Source organism: Dendropsophus ebraccatus, chromosome 4, assembly GCF_027789765.1.
Source record: "Dendropsophus ebraccatus isolate aDenEbr1 chromosome 4, aDenEbr1.pat, whole genome shotgun sequence".
Lineage (NCBI taxonomy): Eukaryota > Metazoa > Chordata > Amphibia > Anura > Hylidae > Dendropsophus > Dendropsophus ebraccatus.
Genome location: NC_091457.1, coordinates 164303507 through 164323606, shown reverse-complemented (window position 1 = coordinate 164323606; position 20100 = coordinate 164303507). Strand labels below are relative to the sequence as shown.

At 45.1% G+C, this 20100-nt stretch overlaps 1 protein-coding gene across 2 annotated transcripts in view; it reads right to left on the bottom strand.

The window, feature by feature from the left end:
* Positions 1–4236: 4236 nt before the first annotated feature.
* The window catches only part of LRRC8D (leucine rich repeat containing 8 VRAC subunit D), a 49919-nt gene continuing 34055 nt past the window's right edge, over positions 4237–20100 (bottom strand). For both annotated transcript variants that reach the window (XM_069967645.1, XM_069967646.1), the window contains exon 2: positions 4237–7113. In XM_069967645.1, coding sequence (XP_069823746.1) covers positions 4580–7111 — 2532 coding nt within the window. In that variant the 5' untranslated portion in view covers positions 7112–7113 and the 3' untranslated portion in view covers positions 4237–4579. The remainder of the gene's footprint in view (positions 7114–20100) is intronic.

The following is a 20100-nucleotide window of genomic DNA, read 5'->3' as shown; positions in this document are numbered from 1 at the left end:
AAAGGTGAACTCCAACAAAAAAAATCTTTCAAATCAACTGGTGTAAGAAAGTTATAAAGATTCGTAATTTCCTTTTATTTAAAAATCTCCCGTCTTCCAGTACTTTTCAGCTGCTGTATGTCCTGCAGGAAGTGGTGTATTCTCTCCAGTCTGACACAGTGCTCTCTGCTGCCACCTCTGTCCATGTTAGGAACTGTCCAGAGCAGGAGAGGTTTTCTATGAGGATTTCCTACTGCTCTGGCAGTACAAAATATGACATGCAGAAGTTGATAAGTACTGGAAGACTGGAGTTTTTTAAATAGTACATTACAAATTTATATAACTTTATGCCAAAAGCTGATTTAAAAAAGGAAAAAAAATATATCGCTTATACATCTCTTAAACAATATTTATTACACATGGTCATCCAATAGCCGCTGGTCACTGACTATACTGTGCAATCGGCCGTTACACAAATGTTCAGTCTGTAGAAACAACCTGGTGGCAGATCAGTCATCCGCTATCATTGATCGTGTTTGGCCTGTGCGACCGTCCATTGGCTGCATAATCATTCTTCCTTTGTTCCCCCATCACCCTCCTGCTATCTAATGAGAAGGGTCACGGCCTGTCATTGATTTACTGATTGCAAGAATTGTACAACAGACCGGAGGACGTTCTCTATGTGCGGAGGCAAAGGATTGGAGACGTCAATATTCAGGCGGAGGATTGATTGTTGGCTGAACGCACCAGATTCTACAATAGAGGTCTCCTGACTGGTCCCTGATGACCGTATTTTTAGTAAAATATTACTATACTAAAAGAGTAGTAGATGCTTGGAGGAAACTTCCGGATATTTTTTTTTAATCTGAGCCAATTTTTCGGCACTTTTTAAGGTTTTGTTAGGTAAGGTTCTTGGTTTGTATTTTGAGCCGTTTACGGGCGGTGACGCACTCTAAATGACCTGTAAAACACGAGCCAAAATAAAAGTCCGCCACTCAATGAAACTCAAAGGGAAGAATACGCACAATGGGGCTGATTTACCAACATGTCCTGAACACACCACATTCTAATATGGAGGTCAGAAAATTGTCAGGTTTTTGTCCATTTTCCCTGTCGGTTTGGTCTTCGGACATATTCACTTATGATGTGCGACACAATTTTTCCAGAAACCTGACAAACCCATCATTTTGGTCCAAAAACCTGACACGTGGGCGTGTCCTTCAAACCCCATTCTAGAAACCAGCCGCTTCTAGAGTGCTGGGATGGTCGGGCTTTAGTTTTCTCCTGTCTAGTTTTTACACAGTAAAATTTGATATTTTGGGACGTTTTACAGACCTAAAAAGATCCATAAAAAGTTCTCAAAGGGGAATAAGCATTGAATAAAGTGTCTGGCAGCGGCTTGTTACCTTCTTATTATTAAGAACACATGCATATTCTGGTGACCTAGGCATGTACAGTAAGGCCTGGAGGGAAAGCTGCTTTATCACTAAGATAACCATCCATGAAATAGCCGCCAGCCAAACACTTGTCCATCTGCCAGCTCTCTCTACAGATCCCATCATATACATAAATGCTTGACATCTCAATGGTGATCAAGAGGCAAGGCACTGCCAGAATCCTCTAGAAGCAGTTTTTCTCTCTCTAAAACGTTAAGCTCAACAAGCCCAATCCCTGAGCTAGATCACATAAGGCATTGTACTACAAAAACATGGCTACTTTCTTCCAGAGACAGCACTGCTCTTGTCTCCAGTTTGGGTGCAGGTTTTGTAACTCGGTTCCATTGAAGTGAATGGAGCTTAATTGCAAACCACACCTGACCTGGAGACTAGGGATGGTCCGAACCTGGCGAGGTTCGTGTTTGTATGAACCCAAATGCTCAGCATCAGATTCCCGCTGTCTGCCCGCTCCGTGCAGCGGGCGGATACAGCGGAGTAACGCCTGGAAAACTGGGATGCAGCCTATGGCTATGGCTGTATCCCAGTTTTTCAGGCGGTCCTCCCCCTGTATCCACCCACTCCACGGAGCGGGCAGGCAGCGGGAATCATTACCGAGGGTTCAGGTTCGTACGAACCCAAACCGAACTCGGTTCGGACCATCCCTACTGGAGACAATAGTGGTGCCGTCTCTGGAAGAAAGCGGCCATGTTTTTGTAGCGCTCAATAAACCCTTTTAAATAATTCAGTGCTACCTGATGTATAATTTAAAATTCCTAAACCCCATGGACACAAGCCTTTTTTTTTTTTTTACTTTGCTTCTGACTATTCAATCCAGATCAGGATCATTTATGACTCCAGCATTTTTATATATAAGGACAGTGCACCTATACAATGCTATATACAACATGGTCTTATAGTTGTAATACTGCACAATAGAAGTATATAAGGCTCCCAAAAATGAAATGAAATCAGATGTACATGGAGGGACAGTACAGCCCCATCCACTTCTGGGAGTGCCACAACAATCAGGCTGCACTAAGGGCCCTATTACATGGGACAAGTATCGTTCAAAAAACGACAATCGATTTATGTGAAAGCAGGCAATGATCCTTGTTATTCATTCGCTAATTGTTTAGTGTAATTCTACATGGTTCCTTCATGTGCCGGAATCCGATGGAATTAACTATTGGAGTGACCATTATAACTAGTGACAATTGAAATGGTGAACAATTTCAGGTAGTTCTCGTTTGCGTTTGCCACAGGTAAAAATCGCTCCGTCTAATAGGACCCTAAGGCATCACATACTGGTTTGCATTAGGACTTAAAGGGATATTCTGGATGGCTGCATTCTATTTATACTGTGCTGGGTCAGCTATGGACATAAAAATAAGCCATATTACTGGGATCCCGAGACATCTTCACGTTTCTCTTCTTGGGCTTATTTACACCGTCTGTTCTGTCATCCTCAACAAAATTAGAGCCCATTGATTTCAATAGGACTATTCACATTGTCCAAAGTTTTACAGATCCCCAATCTGTACCGCAAAAAAAAAAATATAGGACACGTCCTATTACGGACCACAACTGTAGGATGGATTTGCTAAAGTCTATGGGATTCACCATTTTTTGCCGATGCAAAAAAATATGGATGTGCAATTTAATCACGGCGACAAGTTGGGTCTCCCAGTAACCACTGTATCGGGAACCAGGAAGTCAAGCGATCAGGTGATTTTTTTATTAACTAACACTGTACAATTTTTGGGGACCTGCCGCTGGAGATAGAGTCTGGGTGAGGCTGGGCCGCATCAGGTTTTCCACAAGAAGGGGACTGGGGGGAGACACAGGGGACTGGGGGGAGGAGAGGGTGACTTAAGGGACTGGGGGGAGCAGGGGGGTGACACAGGGGACTGGGGGTGACAGAGGGGGACTGGGGGTCTCTGAGAGGGGACTGGGGGTCTCTGACAGGGGACTGGGGGTGACACAGGGGACTGGGGGGAGCAGGGGTGACAGAGGGGAGCTGGGGGAAGCAGGGGGGTGACACAGGGGACTGGGGGTGACAAAGGGGACTGGGGGTCTCTGAGAGGGGACTGGGGGGAGCAGGGGTTACACGGGACTGGGGGGAGCAGGTGGTGACACAGGGGACTGGGAGTCTCTAAGAGGGGACTGGGGGGTGACACAGGGAGCCGGGGGTCACTGAGAGGGGACTGGGGGGAGCTGGGCACACACCCCTCCTCCTCCTCTCACCCCCGGCATCGGCGCTCTCCTCTCAGCCGCACATGCAGCTCCTCGATCTCTGGAGGAGGAGGCTGCGGGGAATGCAGGGTGAGGTGATCGCATCGCTGCAAGTCCTGGGGCTGTAAAGCAGGATCGGGGGTCTGCACTGCATCCCCCGATCCTGCTGAACAGCCCCAGGACTTGCAGCGATGCGATCACCTTGCAGTCCCCGCGGCCTCCTCCTCCAGAGACCAGGAGCTGCATGTGCAGGAGGGACGCTAGGGGGCGGCTGCTCTGCTAGGCGGCTCTAGGCCCCTTCACCGCACACCTCCCCTCCCACCACCGCCGCTCACCTCTCCGTCATCTTCAGCTGCTCAGCCGCGATTGGCTGAGCATAACGTTAAACTCAGACAATCGCGGCTGAGCAGCTGATGAGGGCCACACTTACAGGAAAGCTACCATTGAGGTGGGGGCCGCAAACTAGTGTCCCGAGGGCCGCAGTTGGCCCGCGGGCCGCAAGTTTGAGACCCCTGCACTAGAGACTCCAGGTAAATGTAATAATGCTTTCCTGTTTTTTATTTTTTTTTTTTGCAAGAAAACAAAACAATTATAACCAAAAATTTAATAGGCATCTGATCTACAAACATGTGGGGGGCGATACAGGGTCATTTGTAAACAGCCAGATAGGAATATCTTCAAATCACATAAGAAAACAGATCTTTATTCTCTAATATCTGCAAAATGTAGAAACTGATTGGAACATGTGAATATACCTGCATTATTAAGACAATTATTTGCTCGGCTACTGAACAATGGAAATTCGGGAAGTAAACCAACTGGCCATAATATATTTTGCGTGCGCTGAGCAAAGAGGATTTTGCCTTTTATTTTTCAGCAATACACTTTACGCCTTGTACGCTTCGGAGATAAATATATATATTTTGTTCGGTTTACATCCCATTAGCGAAAGGTGCACTGGTATCGGTGTTTAACGCTTCCTTCGCCTCTGATGGTAAAGCATCGAAGAGATGGTCTTCCACCACCAGCCCGCTCTTCTTGAGGAGGCGGCATTGAATGATTTGCAAAGGCAATCGATCGAGGCAGTTCCCCTTTAACTCTAGATGCGTGAGCTGTACCAGATGCCCTATCTTCTCTGGTAATGATGTAATACAGTTCTGGCCTAAGCACAAAGTTCTTAGTTTGATGCATTTAAACAGAGTCTTTGGCAAGATGTCCACTTTATTCCCTGTAATGTACAAGTACTGGAGATTCTGAAGCAAGCCGATCTCGAGAGGAATCGCCGAAATGCAATTGTAGCTCACATCCAGATGCCGCAGTTTCTGCAGGTGGAAGAGAGCTACGGGGAGTGTCTCCAGTTTGTTGTTGGATAAATACAGAGACTCCAGATTTTTCACTTGAGAAATAGACTGAGGAATGCTGACTATCTTATTGTGCCACAACTTCAAACACGTCAGTCTTTTTAAGTGCTGAAAGCTGATCACTTCTTCTATGGTCCGGATGCTGTTGAGCTTGAGATCCAGCTCCTGCAGGTTGCTCAGGCTAAATATCGAATGCGGAATTCTCTCTAGCTCACAATTGTGCAGTTCCAGCTCTGCTACGTTCATCATCTTTTTAAGGCTATTGAGGACAACAAGCTTGGTGCCATCATTGTGAATTACAAGCCTGGTTAGATGAGGAGCCACGTCTGTGATATTCGATGGTATTTTGGTCAAATTGCTCTTCACGTAGAGAACCTTGAGATGTCGCAGCTCTCTCAAAGACTCCAGTCCGATCATCTTATTGTTCTCCGAGTTTAAATTACCCATCAAATATAATTCCCGTAGATTTTTCAGCAGGTAGACCCAGGCAGGTATTTCAGCCACGTCAGTAAATTTCACATGCAGGCACTTCAAGTTGTCTCTTAGAAAGCTAAATGCGGTCTGTTCAACCTTTGCGGGACAGTGGTAAAGATGCAGTTCTTGCAGAGCGGTCATTTGAGAAATTTTGGCAGGGATTTTGGCCTCTGGAATAAGTTCAAGTCTTAGAACCTCAAGATCGGTAAGTTCGAATACAGCATCCGGAACTCCAGACAGCATAAACAGATGGAGCTCCAGTTTGTCCTGTGCATTTCGGGAAATGTGCTGCCTAAGTTTTTCAAAAGTCCATTCGTGGTTCAGACTTATCTCACGCAGTTTGTTTTCGCTCACCTCGGACAAGAAGACGCCAAAGCGCTTGGAGTATAATTGGTCGTATTGGTCCACCATATGTAAGAGAAACGCAAAGTCATTTTTAACATCGGGAATGTCACTAAAGCTACTTTCCTCTCTCACCTTCTCAAAGGAATACTCCTTCAAAGGTCGTCTAAAAAGCCAGAATAAAGTGTACATACAGACTAGGCCATACACACAGATGAGGGCGATGTAGCTAATGAGAAGCTTCTTCAACATAAAAGCCATGTTATGAGTGCACTCAAACGCTGTGTATCCCGTAAGGTGCTCCACGTTCGGAGTACAGATGTGCTTGAAACTAATCGCAGTTACAAAAGTCAAAGTATAACAAAGAATGAAAATAAACTTCACCGTCTTAATCACCGTCTGAACCACATAAAGTTTATAAATTAAATCACTATCTTCTACATGAGCACGAAACTTACGAACTTTTTCAAAGAGTGCTTTTGCTTGCTCGCCATCCTTTTTGTCTAAGATGGTCATTCCAGGCACCTCGCCTACTGGCTTGTCTGCTGAGAACTTTAACCCAGATTTACTGATCATTGGAGTACTGGGGCTTGGACTTCCCTCCTCGCTGCTATTTGACAGATGCTTTCGGAGTGACTGAGCACCAGTTAACCTCTGTTTATTTTCTTCCGAGTCCTCGCATGCCGTCTCGGACAAAGCTTTGGTCGTCCAAGGAGATTCAAAACATTTGCCAAGTATGGAGACAAAATGTTCAATTTTTGAGCAGGTCTTTGGATATTTAAACCAGAAGTTGCTGCTGACCATTAATATGATCGTGTGTATGAGTGCCAGGTATGGGAAATATTTGGAGTACCATGGAAGTGCCACGTGATAACACATTTGGTTGATGAATACATACTGCTGAAAATCCAGATTTGTTTTTCTTCCTCCAGTATTGCTTGGGGGAGTTGGATTAACCAAGGCCTCTGTCTGCGGTGTCAGATGTTTAATGTCAGGTGAGGTACTTAGCCATTCCGTACTGGCCTGTGTAGTGGCCGTTCCATCATATTTAGAAGAGCCTTGTGGATTGCTCTGTCCGTCTCTGTTTGCTGGAGCGGAACATACGGCGGATTCTAACTTTGGTAAACAAACAACCTGATCCTTGGTTAGCTGCATGGTGCCAGCAAAGATGGCAACCATGAGCATAACCACCGCCAAGTAATCCATGAACACGTCCCACCATGGCTTCAGAATCCGGTAAGTGGGTTGTATGTCATTAAGCGATGCAACTTCTGAGAGGGTGAACATTCCTGTCAAAAGAAAACACAAAGTTAGCAACTGTCGTACGTGTGTTACTACTTTCCTGCAATGTAAACAATATTTCAGTAATATGCAGAGATTAGTACCAAAGTAAATACTAAAATAAAGGGGTTTTCCGAAAGTGAAATGCTCATAGTCTATCCTTAGGATGGGAAATCGAAATTGGATTATTGGTGTCCCAACAATGTGCCAGCATTACCGCCTTTTGCGCACACTTGAACATTGTTATGGCCGAATGTTCAAAGGTTCTCTGTGGGGATGGGTGGAGTAAACTGCAGGCTTATCCCTCTATGAACAATACTGCCGGATGGCTTAAATCTATCACACCCAACCTTCTCCTCACCGACATCATCTATCGGGAGACCGGCAAACACATTAAACTGTAGGCCAAACCTGCTAGTGGCGGATGGTTCGGACGACTTTAGTATAAGGTGCATGGGCACTGTATGACGATAAAGGGGTACTCCCCACTGCTCAGTTGTTACATGGTGCATGAACCTGTATGCTCTCCCCATTAAGAAGTAGTGGTGGTGACCACCCAGCTGACAGCATAGGCCTTCATTAGCATACTAAGCTCAGAAACTAACAGCACTTATAGCCAGTTGACAGAAGGTTCTACAAAAAACAAAAAGTGTGCCAACAATGACGTCCTCCAAGTCTAGTTTCTGCAACATGGAAAATGTATTGAAGAGATTTCTGCAACTGATGCATTATACAGCAATAATTGGAGGGATATGCTCCTTGTCAAAGCCTGTTCACACTTGGCAGCATCATTGCATTTCATTGCTGTCTTTTCAGCAGACATTACACCATATTAGTGATGTCAGATGTATCTTCACCGCCAACTACTGAGGAGACATCTGCCAATCTCTAGAATCTCAATTGCTGGCAGTGACCCCGCTCCTCTCTTTTTCATGGGAAAAGGAAGATTTTTATTTATTTTTTTTACATGTTGATAATCAGTGGAATGAGTGCAACTTGAGCATCCTCCAATCCGATCATTCAGCATTTGATTATCGGTGGCTGAAGAAGTTGGATGCGGCCCTAGAGAGTCCTGGAATACATGGGTACAGACTATTGCCATGTTTTCCATTACTCCCTACGGCTGCATCCAACTTCAGCCACCAGCAGGATTGGGTGATATGGCAAAAAAATAAAATCTCGATTTTTAAAATTTTTGGGACAATTCTCGATTTAAATCTAATTTTTTTTTTTTGCTAAATAAACTGAAAATTTTTTTGCAGCGTCAGATACTATTTTAATGACGTTTGAGACAACATCTGTATTGCTTCCCAGTGTAACAGTGCACCCTCTGTGACTAGGGCATACTGGGGGTGACTGAGGGGGACTGGGGGAGCTGGGAATGACTAAGGGGACTGGGGGAGCTGGGAATGACTAAGGGGGACTGAGGGAGACTGGGTATGATAGAGTGGGAGCTGGGGACGACAGAGTGGGAGCTGGGGACGACAGAGTGGGAGCTGGGGACGACAGAGGGGGACTGGGGGAGACAGAGGGGGACTGGGGACGACAGAGGGGGACTGGGGACGACAGAGGGGGACTGGGGACGACAGAGGGGGACTGGGGACGACAGAGGGGGACTGGGGGAGACTGAGGACGACAGAGGGGGAGCTGGGGGTGACTGAGGGGGACTGGGGGAGCTGAGGGGTGACAGAGGAGGACTGGGGGGGGGGACTAGGGTAGGAGTGCACATGCAAATCCCCGGTCTCTGGAGGAGGCAGCAGGGACTGCAGGATAGGGCGATTACTGGAGCTGTATAGCGGGATCCGATCCTGCTGTACAGCTCCAGGACCCGCAGCGATCACCCTGCAGTCCCTGCTGCCTCCTCCAGAGACCAGAGAGCGGGACGCTGTGTGTAAGGGACGGGGGCAGGTCAGCAGCTCCTGGAGGCCGCCTGTGCCGCATATCTCGGGACTGCCCGCCTGCTGGTTGCACAGTAGTTCTCCGGACAAATTTACGATTTTCACAAAAAATCTAAATCGATTCCAAAATTCTGGGCGAATTAATCAAATTATTCGATTAATGGCCCAGCCCTAGCCACCAGTATTCAAATGCCGCATATTTTACTATTGGTTATGCTGGTTATCCTCCACGCATTAGATCAGGCTCTAGCGTTGTACCATCCCTGGTCTATATGGGTAAAGGACACCTTGTCATTCACCAAACAGGAGACTTTTTCCATGTAGGCAGAGGAGATTGCATTTAGACTGATTGTTCTATTCAGCACTTTTAAAATGTTAATGCAATGGATGGTAATGGATTGTGACCTCCGCGAGAACAAAACACAGTGTGTGAGCGCCAATAAAAGCCTTACTGTTCTGCTATGAGGAAAGAGAGGTGCGGCCCGTCCAGACCACGTCCTCAGCCGGCTGTGGCTGGATGTAAATATGAATGAACCAAAGTGGCCGACAGCGCTGATGACAAAGGAGGAAAGCTTTCTCTGCCCAGAACCGACCACATGTACAAGGAGGTTTTACGCCACTAATATTTTACCCCCAGCACGTGCCTTACATAGCGCTGTGCCCATGCCAAAGAGGCAACTACTCAAACACAGAAATCTTAGCAGACAGGTGTAACAACTTAAAGGGCTAGTTCACAAAAAAATTCCTTTCAAATTAACTGGTGCCAGATATATGTAATTTACTTTTAGTAAAATATCTCCAGTCTTCCAGTACTTATCAGCTGCTGTATGTCCTGCAGGAAGGGGTGTATTCTTTCCAGTCTGCCAGAGCAGGAAAGGCTTTCTATGGGAATTTGCTGCTGGGGGGAGTTCCTGACATGGGGCCCCATGAATCTGTCTATTGAAATAATAATCCAGCTATATTGGTGCTTGAGGTAGCGGGGAAAGGCAGGGGCCGGTAACAGCCGTTTCGCGGCTCAGTACTGCTTTGACAAACCCCTCAGCTGTTGCCAGTCTCTGCTTTTCCCGCTACCTCAAGCACCAATAATGCTGCACTAATATTTTAATAGTAAAGGTGAGTGCTGTCTTTATTTAAAAAAAAAAAAAATAGAGGTGAATCCGGCTCAGGGGGTTAAACAGGAGGCTAAGGGGGCATAAATTAGGCTCAGGGGGTGTAAATAAGAGGCTAAGGGGGCATAAATCAGGCTCAGGGGGGGAATAAGAGACTTATGGTGCACTTACAGGGAGCGATAATTCATCCAATCAAATGATTAACAATTTCGAAGTAACAATGTGTTTTTTATAACGATCAGCGTTTAGACAGAACAATAAATTTTTAAGATTTTTAAGTTTTAAGATCGCTTAAGCCTATCTGACATAGGGTGAATCGGTGAAAGACTGTACACAAAGCGATCTGCGAATTGAGAACATGTTGAACGATCACAATGAACAAAGGATAATCGTTCTGTGTAAGCGCACCATCATGGTGCGTTTACACGTACCGATTATCGTGCGAATTTGCGCGATAACGATCGAATTCGAACGACAATCGTACGTGTAAACGCAGCGAACAATCAAATGACGAACGAGAAATCGTTCATTTTGATCTTACAACATGTTCTCAAATCATCGTTCGCAAAAAATTCGCAGATCGTTCCGTGTAAACAGTCGTTCTCCGATTTAACCAATGTGTGAGATAGGCTTAAGCGATCGCAAAACGAATTTTCCGTACGATGTATCGTTCAGTCTAAATGCTGATCGTTATGAAAAAAAAAAACAGTTACTCCGACATCGTTAATCGTACGATCGGGCCAATTATCGTCTCGTGTTAACACAGCATGAGGGGGCATAATCAGGCTCAGGTAGTGGGAATAAGAGGCTAAAGGGGCACAAATCAGACATGGGGGGGGGTCCATAAAACCCCTATTACCTTAATAATAAGTCATTTTCAGTAACATCTCTGCTGCTCGTGAATTCATCCTAAAGGGATTATCGAAACATAAAATTGTTTCCTAATCGCAGCCTTTATTCCCTGTGACCGCCCCACCCCCAGGGTCCGTACGCTCCTCACCCGCTGCAGACCACTTTATATACAATTGATGCCAATTAAAATGTGCTGAAACCCTGAGCAGTTTCCCTATGTAGAAAAGTTCCCGCATCACGTTGTGCGGCGCTGCACGGGGCGGCTGCACCGCTGGCATTTCTTTAAACAAGTCGTAATCCGCCCTCGTAATGGACTTAAATTATCCGACCACCACAGGTCAAATATAAAATACAAGAGGTCTTGGAATAAGCGCAGACGCTGTAATCTTCTTGTGCTAAGCCCAGATTAGTCTAATGCATCAAAACCGGGGAACGTAAAAAGAAACCGGTAATAGTTTCCGATGTTCCTGCGGCAAAATAACATACGAGGGAAGCAAAAAATATCCTGGAACCGCCATTACCATAAAGGAACGTGATCATTTCTGTTTACTTGACCTGAGAAATGACATCAAAGCAATACCGAACGACCATAAGCCCTACTTAAAGGGGTACTCCGGTGAAAATATTTTTGTTTCAGATCAAATGATGCATTTGCCACGGTTTGGTGCTAATTTGCAGCAAATCATTGTAGAATAGAATCAAATTCTAGCAAAATTGCTGCAAAAATTGTGCTATTTTACCATGATTGCTCAATTTGCAGCAAAACATAGTATCAAAATTGCAGCACAAATGCATCATTAACGCATAATAAACACCATGTGTGAACACAGCCTATAACTGTATGAAACCTCATCAGGTAATCAGATCAGTCTTTTAAGATTATCTCCAGGCTTTCCCCCCCATAAAAAAATCAATGGGAAAAATATGAGTACTCACTTCATCAGGAGCTCCTGATGAAGTAAGTGAAACGTCAGTGGGGCTGTCTGTGCTGGAGAGTGGTAAGATGTCAGTGTGGTAGTTTGTGCTCAGCCCCTTCCCCTCTGTGTTTGGCTATTTTATTTCTCACTCCTTCTGTCTATAATTTGGGCTTGTACTTATTGTTTGGGGAGATTAGTGGGTTTACTTTGTTCCACTATACACACTTGTGTTTGCCTTGTGTGTTGGCCCTGCACATACAGGAGGTCACCTAATCATATATATATATATATATATATATATATATATACAGTGGTACCTTGGTTTAAGAGTAAGCTGGTTTAAGAGCGATTTGGTTTAAGAGCTCACAGTTTTTCAAAATTGTGACTTGGTGTAAGAGCATTGATTTGGTTTAAGAGCTCCCTGTACTGGGTGGGAGGGCGAGTGGAGGAGGGGGGTCTGCATAGCGGGGTCTACAGCCCTGTACTCTGACCCAGGAAATCTCCCTCACCTTCCAAATCATAGCAGATCCACTTCAGGCTGGGGCTTACATCAGGGGACAGGACTGTGGAGGTAATCTCTCCATAGCTGTAACCCCTCTCTCACCGGACAGAGAGTGCTGCATGTATGTGCCCACATCTGCCCTGCTCCTTCCTTCCTGCTCCCTGCAGTCTCTGTCCGCCCTTGTGTTTCCCATCCTCTCCATTACTGTACAGTAGTTTGATATCACATATTCTGCTGTTTCTTAATCTTTGTTTCATCTGTTTTACATGTAATTCAGAAAAAATAAATCATTATTTTTGGGGTGTGGAACCAATTATCTGCACTTCTATAATTTCTTATGGGAAAATTTGCTTTGGTTTAAGAGCAGATTTGGATTACAAGCACGGTCCCGGAACGAATTATGCTCGTAATCCAAGGCACCACTGTATATATATCTGTGCCTTACACGGGGTGTCCTTAGTCACATATACCCCACTGACATCCATTCCCCTCTCCAGATTTGTACTTCTGTGTATCTCATGGTGATAATTATGTAATTTATTATTGATTTAAATAAAGAAATATGTTTTATTCACATATTAGTTTTGCAATTTTTTCTTTGGTTGATATTTAATATTTGAATTGCAAACATATAATTTTGTGGCAGACTTTTTTGGGGGGTTTCTGCTCCATTTTTTGGGCTTGTCTGCTGATCGCTGGCTCTTTCACACAGGGAAATATAGTTGACGACACATGGAAATTAGAGATGAGCGCAACTGGAGCATGTTGGGTCCAACTATTCCGCATTTGATTATCGGTGGCTGAAGAAGTAAGATGCAGCCCTAGTGAGTCCAAGAAAACATGGATACACCCCTGGAAAGGCAGTGTATATTAGGGATGAGCGAACCAGCTGAGGTTCGGGTTCGTATGAACCTGAACTATCGGCTTCTGATTCCCGCTATCTGCCCGCTCCGTTGAGAGGGTGGATACAACCTTGAGCACCAATGGAAAACTGGGATACAGCCATAGCCATCGGCTGTATCCCAGTTTTCCAGGCGGTCCTCCGGCTGTATCCACCCTCTCCACGGAGCGGGCAGACAGCGGGAATCAGAAGCCGAGAGTTCAGGTTCATACGAACCCAAACCTCAGCCGGTTCGCTCATCTCTAGTGTATATATGTGCACATACTTACATTTATACGAGAAATGATCTGACAAACCAGTATATAAATAACGCATGTTATTTATATCATATATATGTCATAGCTAAAGATGGAACGCCCCCGGCATTTCTCTCAGAGTGGATTTCTCAAGGTGATCCAGTTTATTAAGATTAACAGCGCTGCCGGGTGGAAGATAGAAAGCAATAAACAAAACGAATGACAACCGAGAATCATTATCAATAATCTAATTCTACAATCATCTTTTTTTTTTAAATCATTCTGTATGCCAGGCTGGCACATGCACTGGATACAGATCAGAACCTCTTACACACATCCAGATACAGCTCTTAAAGTGTAGCTGTGATACAAAATGCAGATATCAATAGTAAAAGCGATTTTAAGAAACTCTGTAATAGGTTTTATTTAGTAAAAAAGCCTTTCTGTATTTAAAAACCTGTCCCCCCAGCCCCCCCCCCCCCCCCCCCCCCCCCCCACACACACATACTATCAGGCGAAGTCGTCTTCATTACAGAGGTGCAAAGTGAAGACGGGTTTTCTGTGTCCATTATACCCTATGGAGTGGGAAGGGGCCGAGGGGGATGAGTAAGCAGGGAAAGCAGAGAAGCAGCTGTGCTATTTGCAGACTGTCTGGGCACATAAAACACTGGATTCAGAGGTCAGAAAGGAGAAAGGTCAGTGCTTATCTGGAAGCTTGGTGAGAGAAAATTGTAGGATGTTGTGCCGAAATGCCTTTTCTCCTCTCCGTGCGCATTCCCCTCCCCTCTCCATAGAGCACAATGGACACAAAGCTGAGGTAGGGAAACAGCTTTTTGAGTACAGAAGGAAACTCTTTTGCTTAAAGTGGACCTGTCACCCCCCGTGCCGGGGTGACAGGCTCCCGACCCCGTTAGATCCCCCTATACTTACGTGATCCCGCCGGGTCCCGCTTCCTGAGCCGGTCGGGTCACGGAGATTTCAGCGCCCGAAGCGATACGAGTCCGATGCCCATAGAGAATGACGGCGCATCGGACTCCCCATTCATTCTCTATGGGCATCTGACTCTGCTGTCAGCGCGCGCGCCAGGCTTCGGGCGCTGATATCTCCGTGACCCGACCGGCTCAGGAAGTGGGACCCGGCGGGATCACGTAAGTATAGGGGGATCTAACAGGAGCTCGGGAGCCTGTCACCCCGGCACAGGGGGTGACAGATGTCCTTTAAAAAAACCTATGTACTTCTGATACTTATTGATTTATGAATGGTGGCATTTACATGACAGGGACACTTTAAGGATACTCATAGGGCTGACAACTCTTTGAAGGTCACTGACAGCTCCTATGCCTCTTGTGACTCTGACGTGGCCCTTACTGCACTCTGTTCCTCTTATTCGAAACATCGGGAACAGTTCTGCTTTTCATGATGATTTAGTAAAATCAGACAGGAATCAGCCGGTTCAGGACCACAATGTTCCCACTACTGAACATTTCTTCAGCTCGAGCATTTCATTGAGATACAAGTCACACATGGTGGAGAGCTGTGGACTTCACCTACAGATCTGCACATTTCATTGTGTATAGGTGGTAAATGTGTACGTGCTGGGGGGTCCAACCACCGGGACACCCAACAGTGCCTGAGTAGTAGCGCCACCTTACATGGCCACCACTCCATCCATGTCTCTGGGCTCGTAGCCGAGTTCGACCTCTGCCAGTCTCTTGGAAGTGAATAGAGTGGGGACCATGCAAGAATGCCATTGCTTCTTATACAAGGGGCACTTGAGGACAGCGGTTCTGTTAATCGGTGGGGGTCTCAGTGGTAGGAGCACCAGCGATCCTTGGATAGAAATCATCAGCCACCGGCCGTGCACCGCCATTAAACATAGCGATGCGCGGTCAGCCCCCGACAATTATAGGTCCAAACCTACGTCAACGTTCAGCTGATCGTTGTTTATTACACGGAGAGATAATTGGCCGGATAGGGCTGATTTGGCTCATTATCATTCCATGTAATAGGGCCCTTAGCCTGGTTGTAAACTGTAAATTTAAAGGGGTTGTTCACCAAAAAAAAATTCTTTCAAATCAACTGGTGCCAGAGATTTGTAATTTGCTTCTATTAAAAAAATCTCCAGTCTTTCAATACTTATCAGCTGCTGTATGTCCTGCAGGAAGTGATGTATTCTTTCCAGTCTGACACAGTGCTCTCTGCTGCCACCTCTGTCCATGTCAGGAACTGTCCAGAACAGGAGAGGTTTTCTATGGGGATTTGCTGCTGCTGTGGACAGTTCCTGACATGGACAGAGGTGGCAGCAGAGAGCACTGTGTCAGACTGGAGACAATACATGACTTCCTGCAGGACATATAGCAGCTGATAAGTACTAGAAGACATTTTTTAATAGGAGTAAATTGTATAAATCTCTGGTACCAGTTGATTTGAGTGAACTACTCCTTTAAGCAATAGTCTTGATCCGATGCAGGATTTTGCCGCTGTCCACGGTGCTGTGAACATGTGTTTTGGGCGCCCACCTAGCTTTTACACACACAATTCCTTTACGGTCATTTGTCTTGAATCAGACTTCCCAGCTCTTACTTATTGGCGGTAAGGGAACCGTGTAACCTGATCTGCTATTCTGCACGATACAATAGTAGAAATTGATTTTCCAATTATTTGCTCAAATTGTTCAAAAGTGAATCCTAAGCCCGGTGAATCAATACTCCAATGTACTGTAACGGCCATCGATCCACACATCAGTTACTGTAGGGCAGGGACCGTGTGACAGTGACTACTTACAGTGATTTGCGTCCTATTTGTGCCTTAGAATTAGGATTTATTTACAGTCTCTCCATCAGTCCTATGCGGCCAGTACACCACAGTGACGCAACGTCATCTAACACTGCAACTAGAGACCAGCGAACGTACAGTAAAGCCACTTTTATTATCGGCAAGGACGGATGCCAGAAACGCCCCATTGGCCAATAATCGTCCTGTGTAATGGTCCGTTTACACAAAGCGATAATTCGCCCAATCAATCGTTTAACGATTATAAAGCAACAATTTGGTTTTTATAACGATCAGCGTTTAAACGAATAAATCTTTAGAAAAATCGTTATTGCGATCGCTTAAGCCCATCTCACACATAGGGTGAATCTTTGAAAGACTGTTTACACGAAGCGATCTGCGAATTTTCAGCGAATGACCAATGACAATTCGAGAATTTGTTGAAAGATCACAATGAACGATTTTTCGCTCGTTGCTTGAACGTTCGCTGTGTTTACACAAGCCGATTATCGCTCAAATGCGATCGTTATCGTTAAAATTCCAATGATAATCGTTCTGTATAAACGTACCATAAACATGTCAGCAATCAGCAGAGCAGCAGGGAAGCGCCCGACTGTCGGCTGATCGCATCTTCTGTTCCATCACTACTGGGCACATATCTTTCTGCGTAACCAGGGGATGTGTTGCCGATGGCAATAGATTATGGCTCCATGAATGATACAGAAATTGTTCATGTGGCCCAGTAGCGCGTTTAAAGGGGCTGTCCAGCGTTAGAAAAATATAGCCACAAGGCACCACTCTTGTCTCCAGTTAAGGTGTGGTTTGCAATTGGGCTCTATTCACTTCAATGGAACTGAGATACAGAACCTGCACCCAAACTGGAGACAAGAGCGGTGCTCTGTCTAGAAGAAAAGGGCCATGTTTTTCTAATGCTGGAGAACCCCTTTAATCGTATCTTCTGAAGGCACCGCAAACAAGTGACGATCTTGCTGATCAATGCTTGGTTGCATTCATGCACGACTCCATATTGGACCCCAAGTTTGGTTTGCGAGTCTACAGAACTCTCTGCATTTGATTCCCGCTGCCTAGAAAATATGGATACAGGCAAAGGCTTAGGGCCCTATTACAAGGAGTGACAATCGGTCGATTTAGGCCGACTCCTCTGAAAACCTTTCCGTGTAATGGAGACAACAATCAGCCGATGTCCGTGCAGTCCTTACTAAATGATCATCGAGCCATGTAATAGGCTTCATAAATGAGCGCCGATCTAGCAGATTATTAGGCCCTTTACAGTAGTTTGCTCACCTCTAGTTGCATCCCCTAGTCAAGCCACGGTCTGTCAAGAAATGTGACATCATAATGGACGTGACATCAGGCCACCAAAGAAGAGAGACAGAAAACCATTAGTAATCTACATTTGATTGATCTGGATCCTTTACTACAGAATCAAACTATGAGGACTGAACGTTACACTTGCTTCTTTCTTACATTATGCAATAGTAAAAAAAAAGGAAAAAGAAAAAAAAAGGAGCTACTGCAAACTTGTTAAGTTTTCCAATTCCCAAAAATTTACAAAAACTTATGTAAAATTGATTCTTTACAGTTGAGAACAAAGGAAAACATGGAATGAAGCACAGTCGATTATGCCGCCTCGCTTTAAGATGAGAAGGAAGAAGATAGACAAAGTAAGTTCAAGTCCTGAGTAAAAGACAATAGCATGACTCCTGCAGAGAAAATTCCCTCTGAGATACATAGGAAGAGAAAGCTCCAACTTTTTGGAATCTCTCAACTTTGTCAGGGATACAGAACTTGTTCTTGGATACGGCCCAAACCAGAACAGAAGCGACATGCCGGCCACATGAAGAACTTCTCCAAAACTCCTCCAAGGGATAATGGGTAAAACATGTGTCCAAGAGATGAGGACAAGTGGGAATAACAGGAGCTTTACCCATCAAAGGGAACTAATCCAAGGCACTCGTTTTAACTACTGGACACAGGACTTTCATTCTCGTGATCATTGGGGGTTCCAGTGGTCAAACTCCCACCGGGCCGCGGTTCCAAAAACAGACCGCGGCACCGGCTTCCCTGTGACGGCGCCGTTCGATCCGTGGGTCAGATTAAAGAGGATGTACCTGATGGTACATCCTCTTTAAGATGGCGTGACCTGAATAATGTGCTGCATCTGAGGTATTCCATAAAAACTAATGATCTAATGATCACATCTGCAAGAAAGAATTGCCCACAATCTGTGGGGAAGGATTGCTGCAAAAGAGGAGGATGGGGGAGGATCTACAGAGGATTGAATTAGCTTTTTCTCCTTGCACTGTGGATGTTTACTCAATAAAAGACACGAGCAGTAAAATTGTAAGCTATTGGTTTAGTTAGGGTCCTATTACACTTCAGAGCTGCAACTTCAGAGCGGCCTGTCTTAGCTGACAGGCCGCTTAACCAATCACTGGCCGCGGCGGTCCCACCCAGTGATTGGCTGAGCAGCCTATCAGCTAAGACAGGCCGCTCTGAAGTTGCAGCTCTGAAGTTGCAGCACGGGGGACCCAGGGAGAAGCAGAGCGCAGGAGGAGCCCTGGACCATGGATAGGTAATGTATGGACTTTGCAAATCGTCAGCCCCCGGACGTGCACCGTTATTACACGAAGCGATGTGCGGTCGGTGCTCGACAATAATAGGTCTAAACCTATATCAACCATCGGCTGATCGTTGTGTTTATAACACGGAATGATATCGGCCGGACAGGGCCAATTTGGCCGATTATCGTTCCGTGTAATAGGGCCCTTACAGGAAAAGGGATAAATAAAACCTGCTTTTCTATGCATGCCACCCTGGGGACACTTTGTGGTGCCCAGAATTTCAACCTTATCCTCATTGAATGTACGCTACAGTAAATTATTATGTACACAGAGGTTTAGAGTAGATTTTTAATAAGCTCTGCAAACTTTTTGGTGCGAATGAGAGGTGTAAAAACCACAACAACCAAAATGGTGCGGATGAGCCAGCAATGATTTTACGACACCAACGCACTTATTTATTTCCTGCGTCTAACAATGTACAACAGGCACTAAAAACTAATGAGGCTCCAGCTGGTTTTATTTATTCCCCCGAGTGTCTTTGTCTATAATTGCGACTTACAGAACCATCCAAGAAATCCAGGTAAACCCCAAAGGGTCCACTTACTTTTTCTTGAACCTTTAATCCAAGTTTAAAAAAACTAAAAACAGACAAATCCATTGCTAATAGCAGATAATGGTGAAGCCTTGGTTGGCATGTAACGATAATGACTGAAAGATAATGATGCTATGTATGTGGTGACATCATTAAGGGGGTTGCGGCTTGAGCTCAGAGACCAGATCCATCCAATCCTTCCGATACAGCGGAGGATGATGTGTTGTCTCAGTATAAAGAGAGACAACACCACACTGATAATGAGAGTACTACACAACTTCCTGTTAGGAGTGAATCACACAAAACCATGCTGAGGCCAGGACTATTAGTGATAACGGTATATTAGTAAGTTATACATCTAGAGGTGATAGTTTTCAGATAAAACTATCTCCATATATAGGAGGATAGAGACACTACAGTAATGAATGGACAGATAACAAGGAAGATGCAAAAATGAGTTCTCCCACCCGTGCAGAACCCTGCAACCCCGACCCTGACGGGTGAGCATTCATTTTCCTGTTGACTCTTACAATGATGGCGCATACATATCGTGTACAAATTCTTCTACGTCCTGTAAAATTCTGATTATAACAAAGTAATTAAATCAAGGTTATAGCTTTTCGTAAAAGCT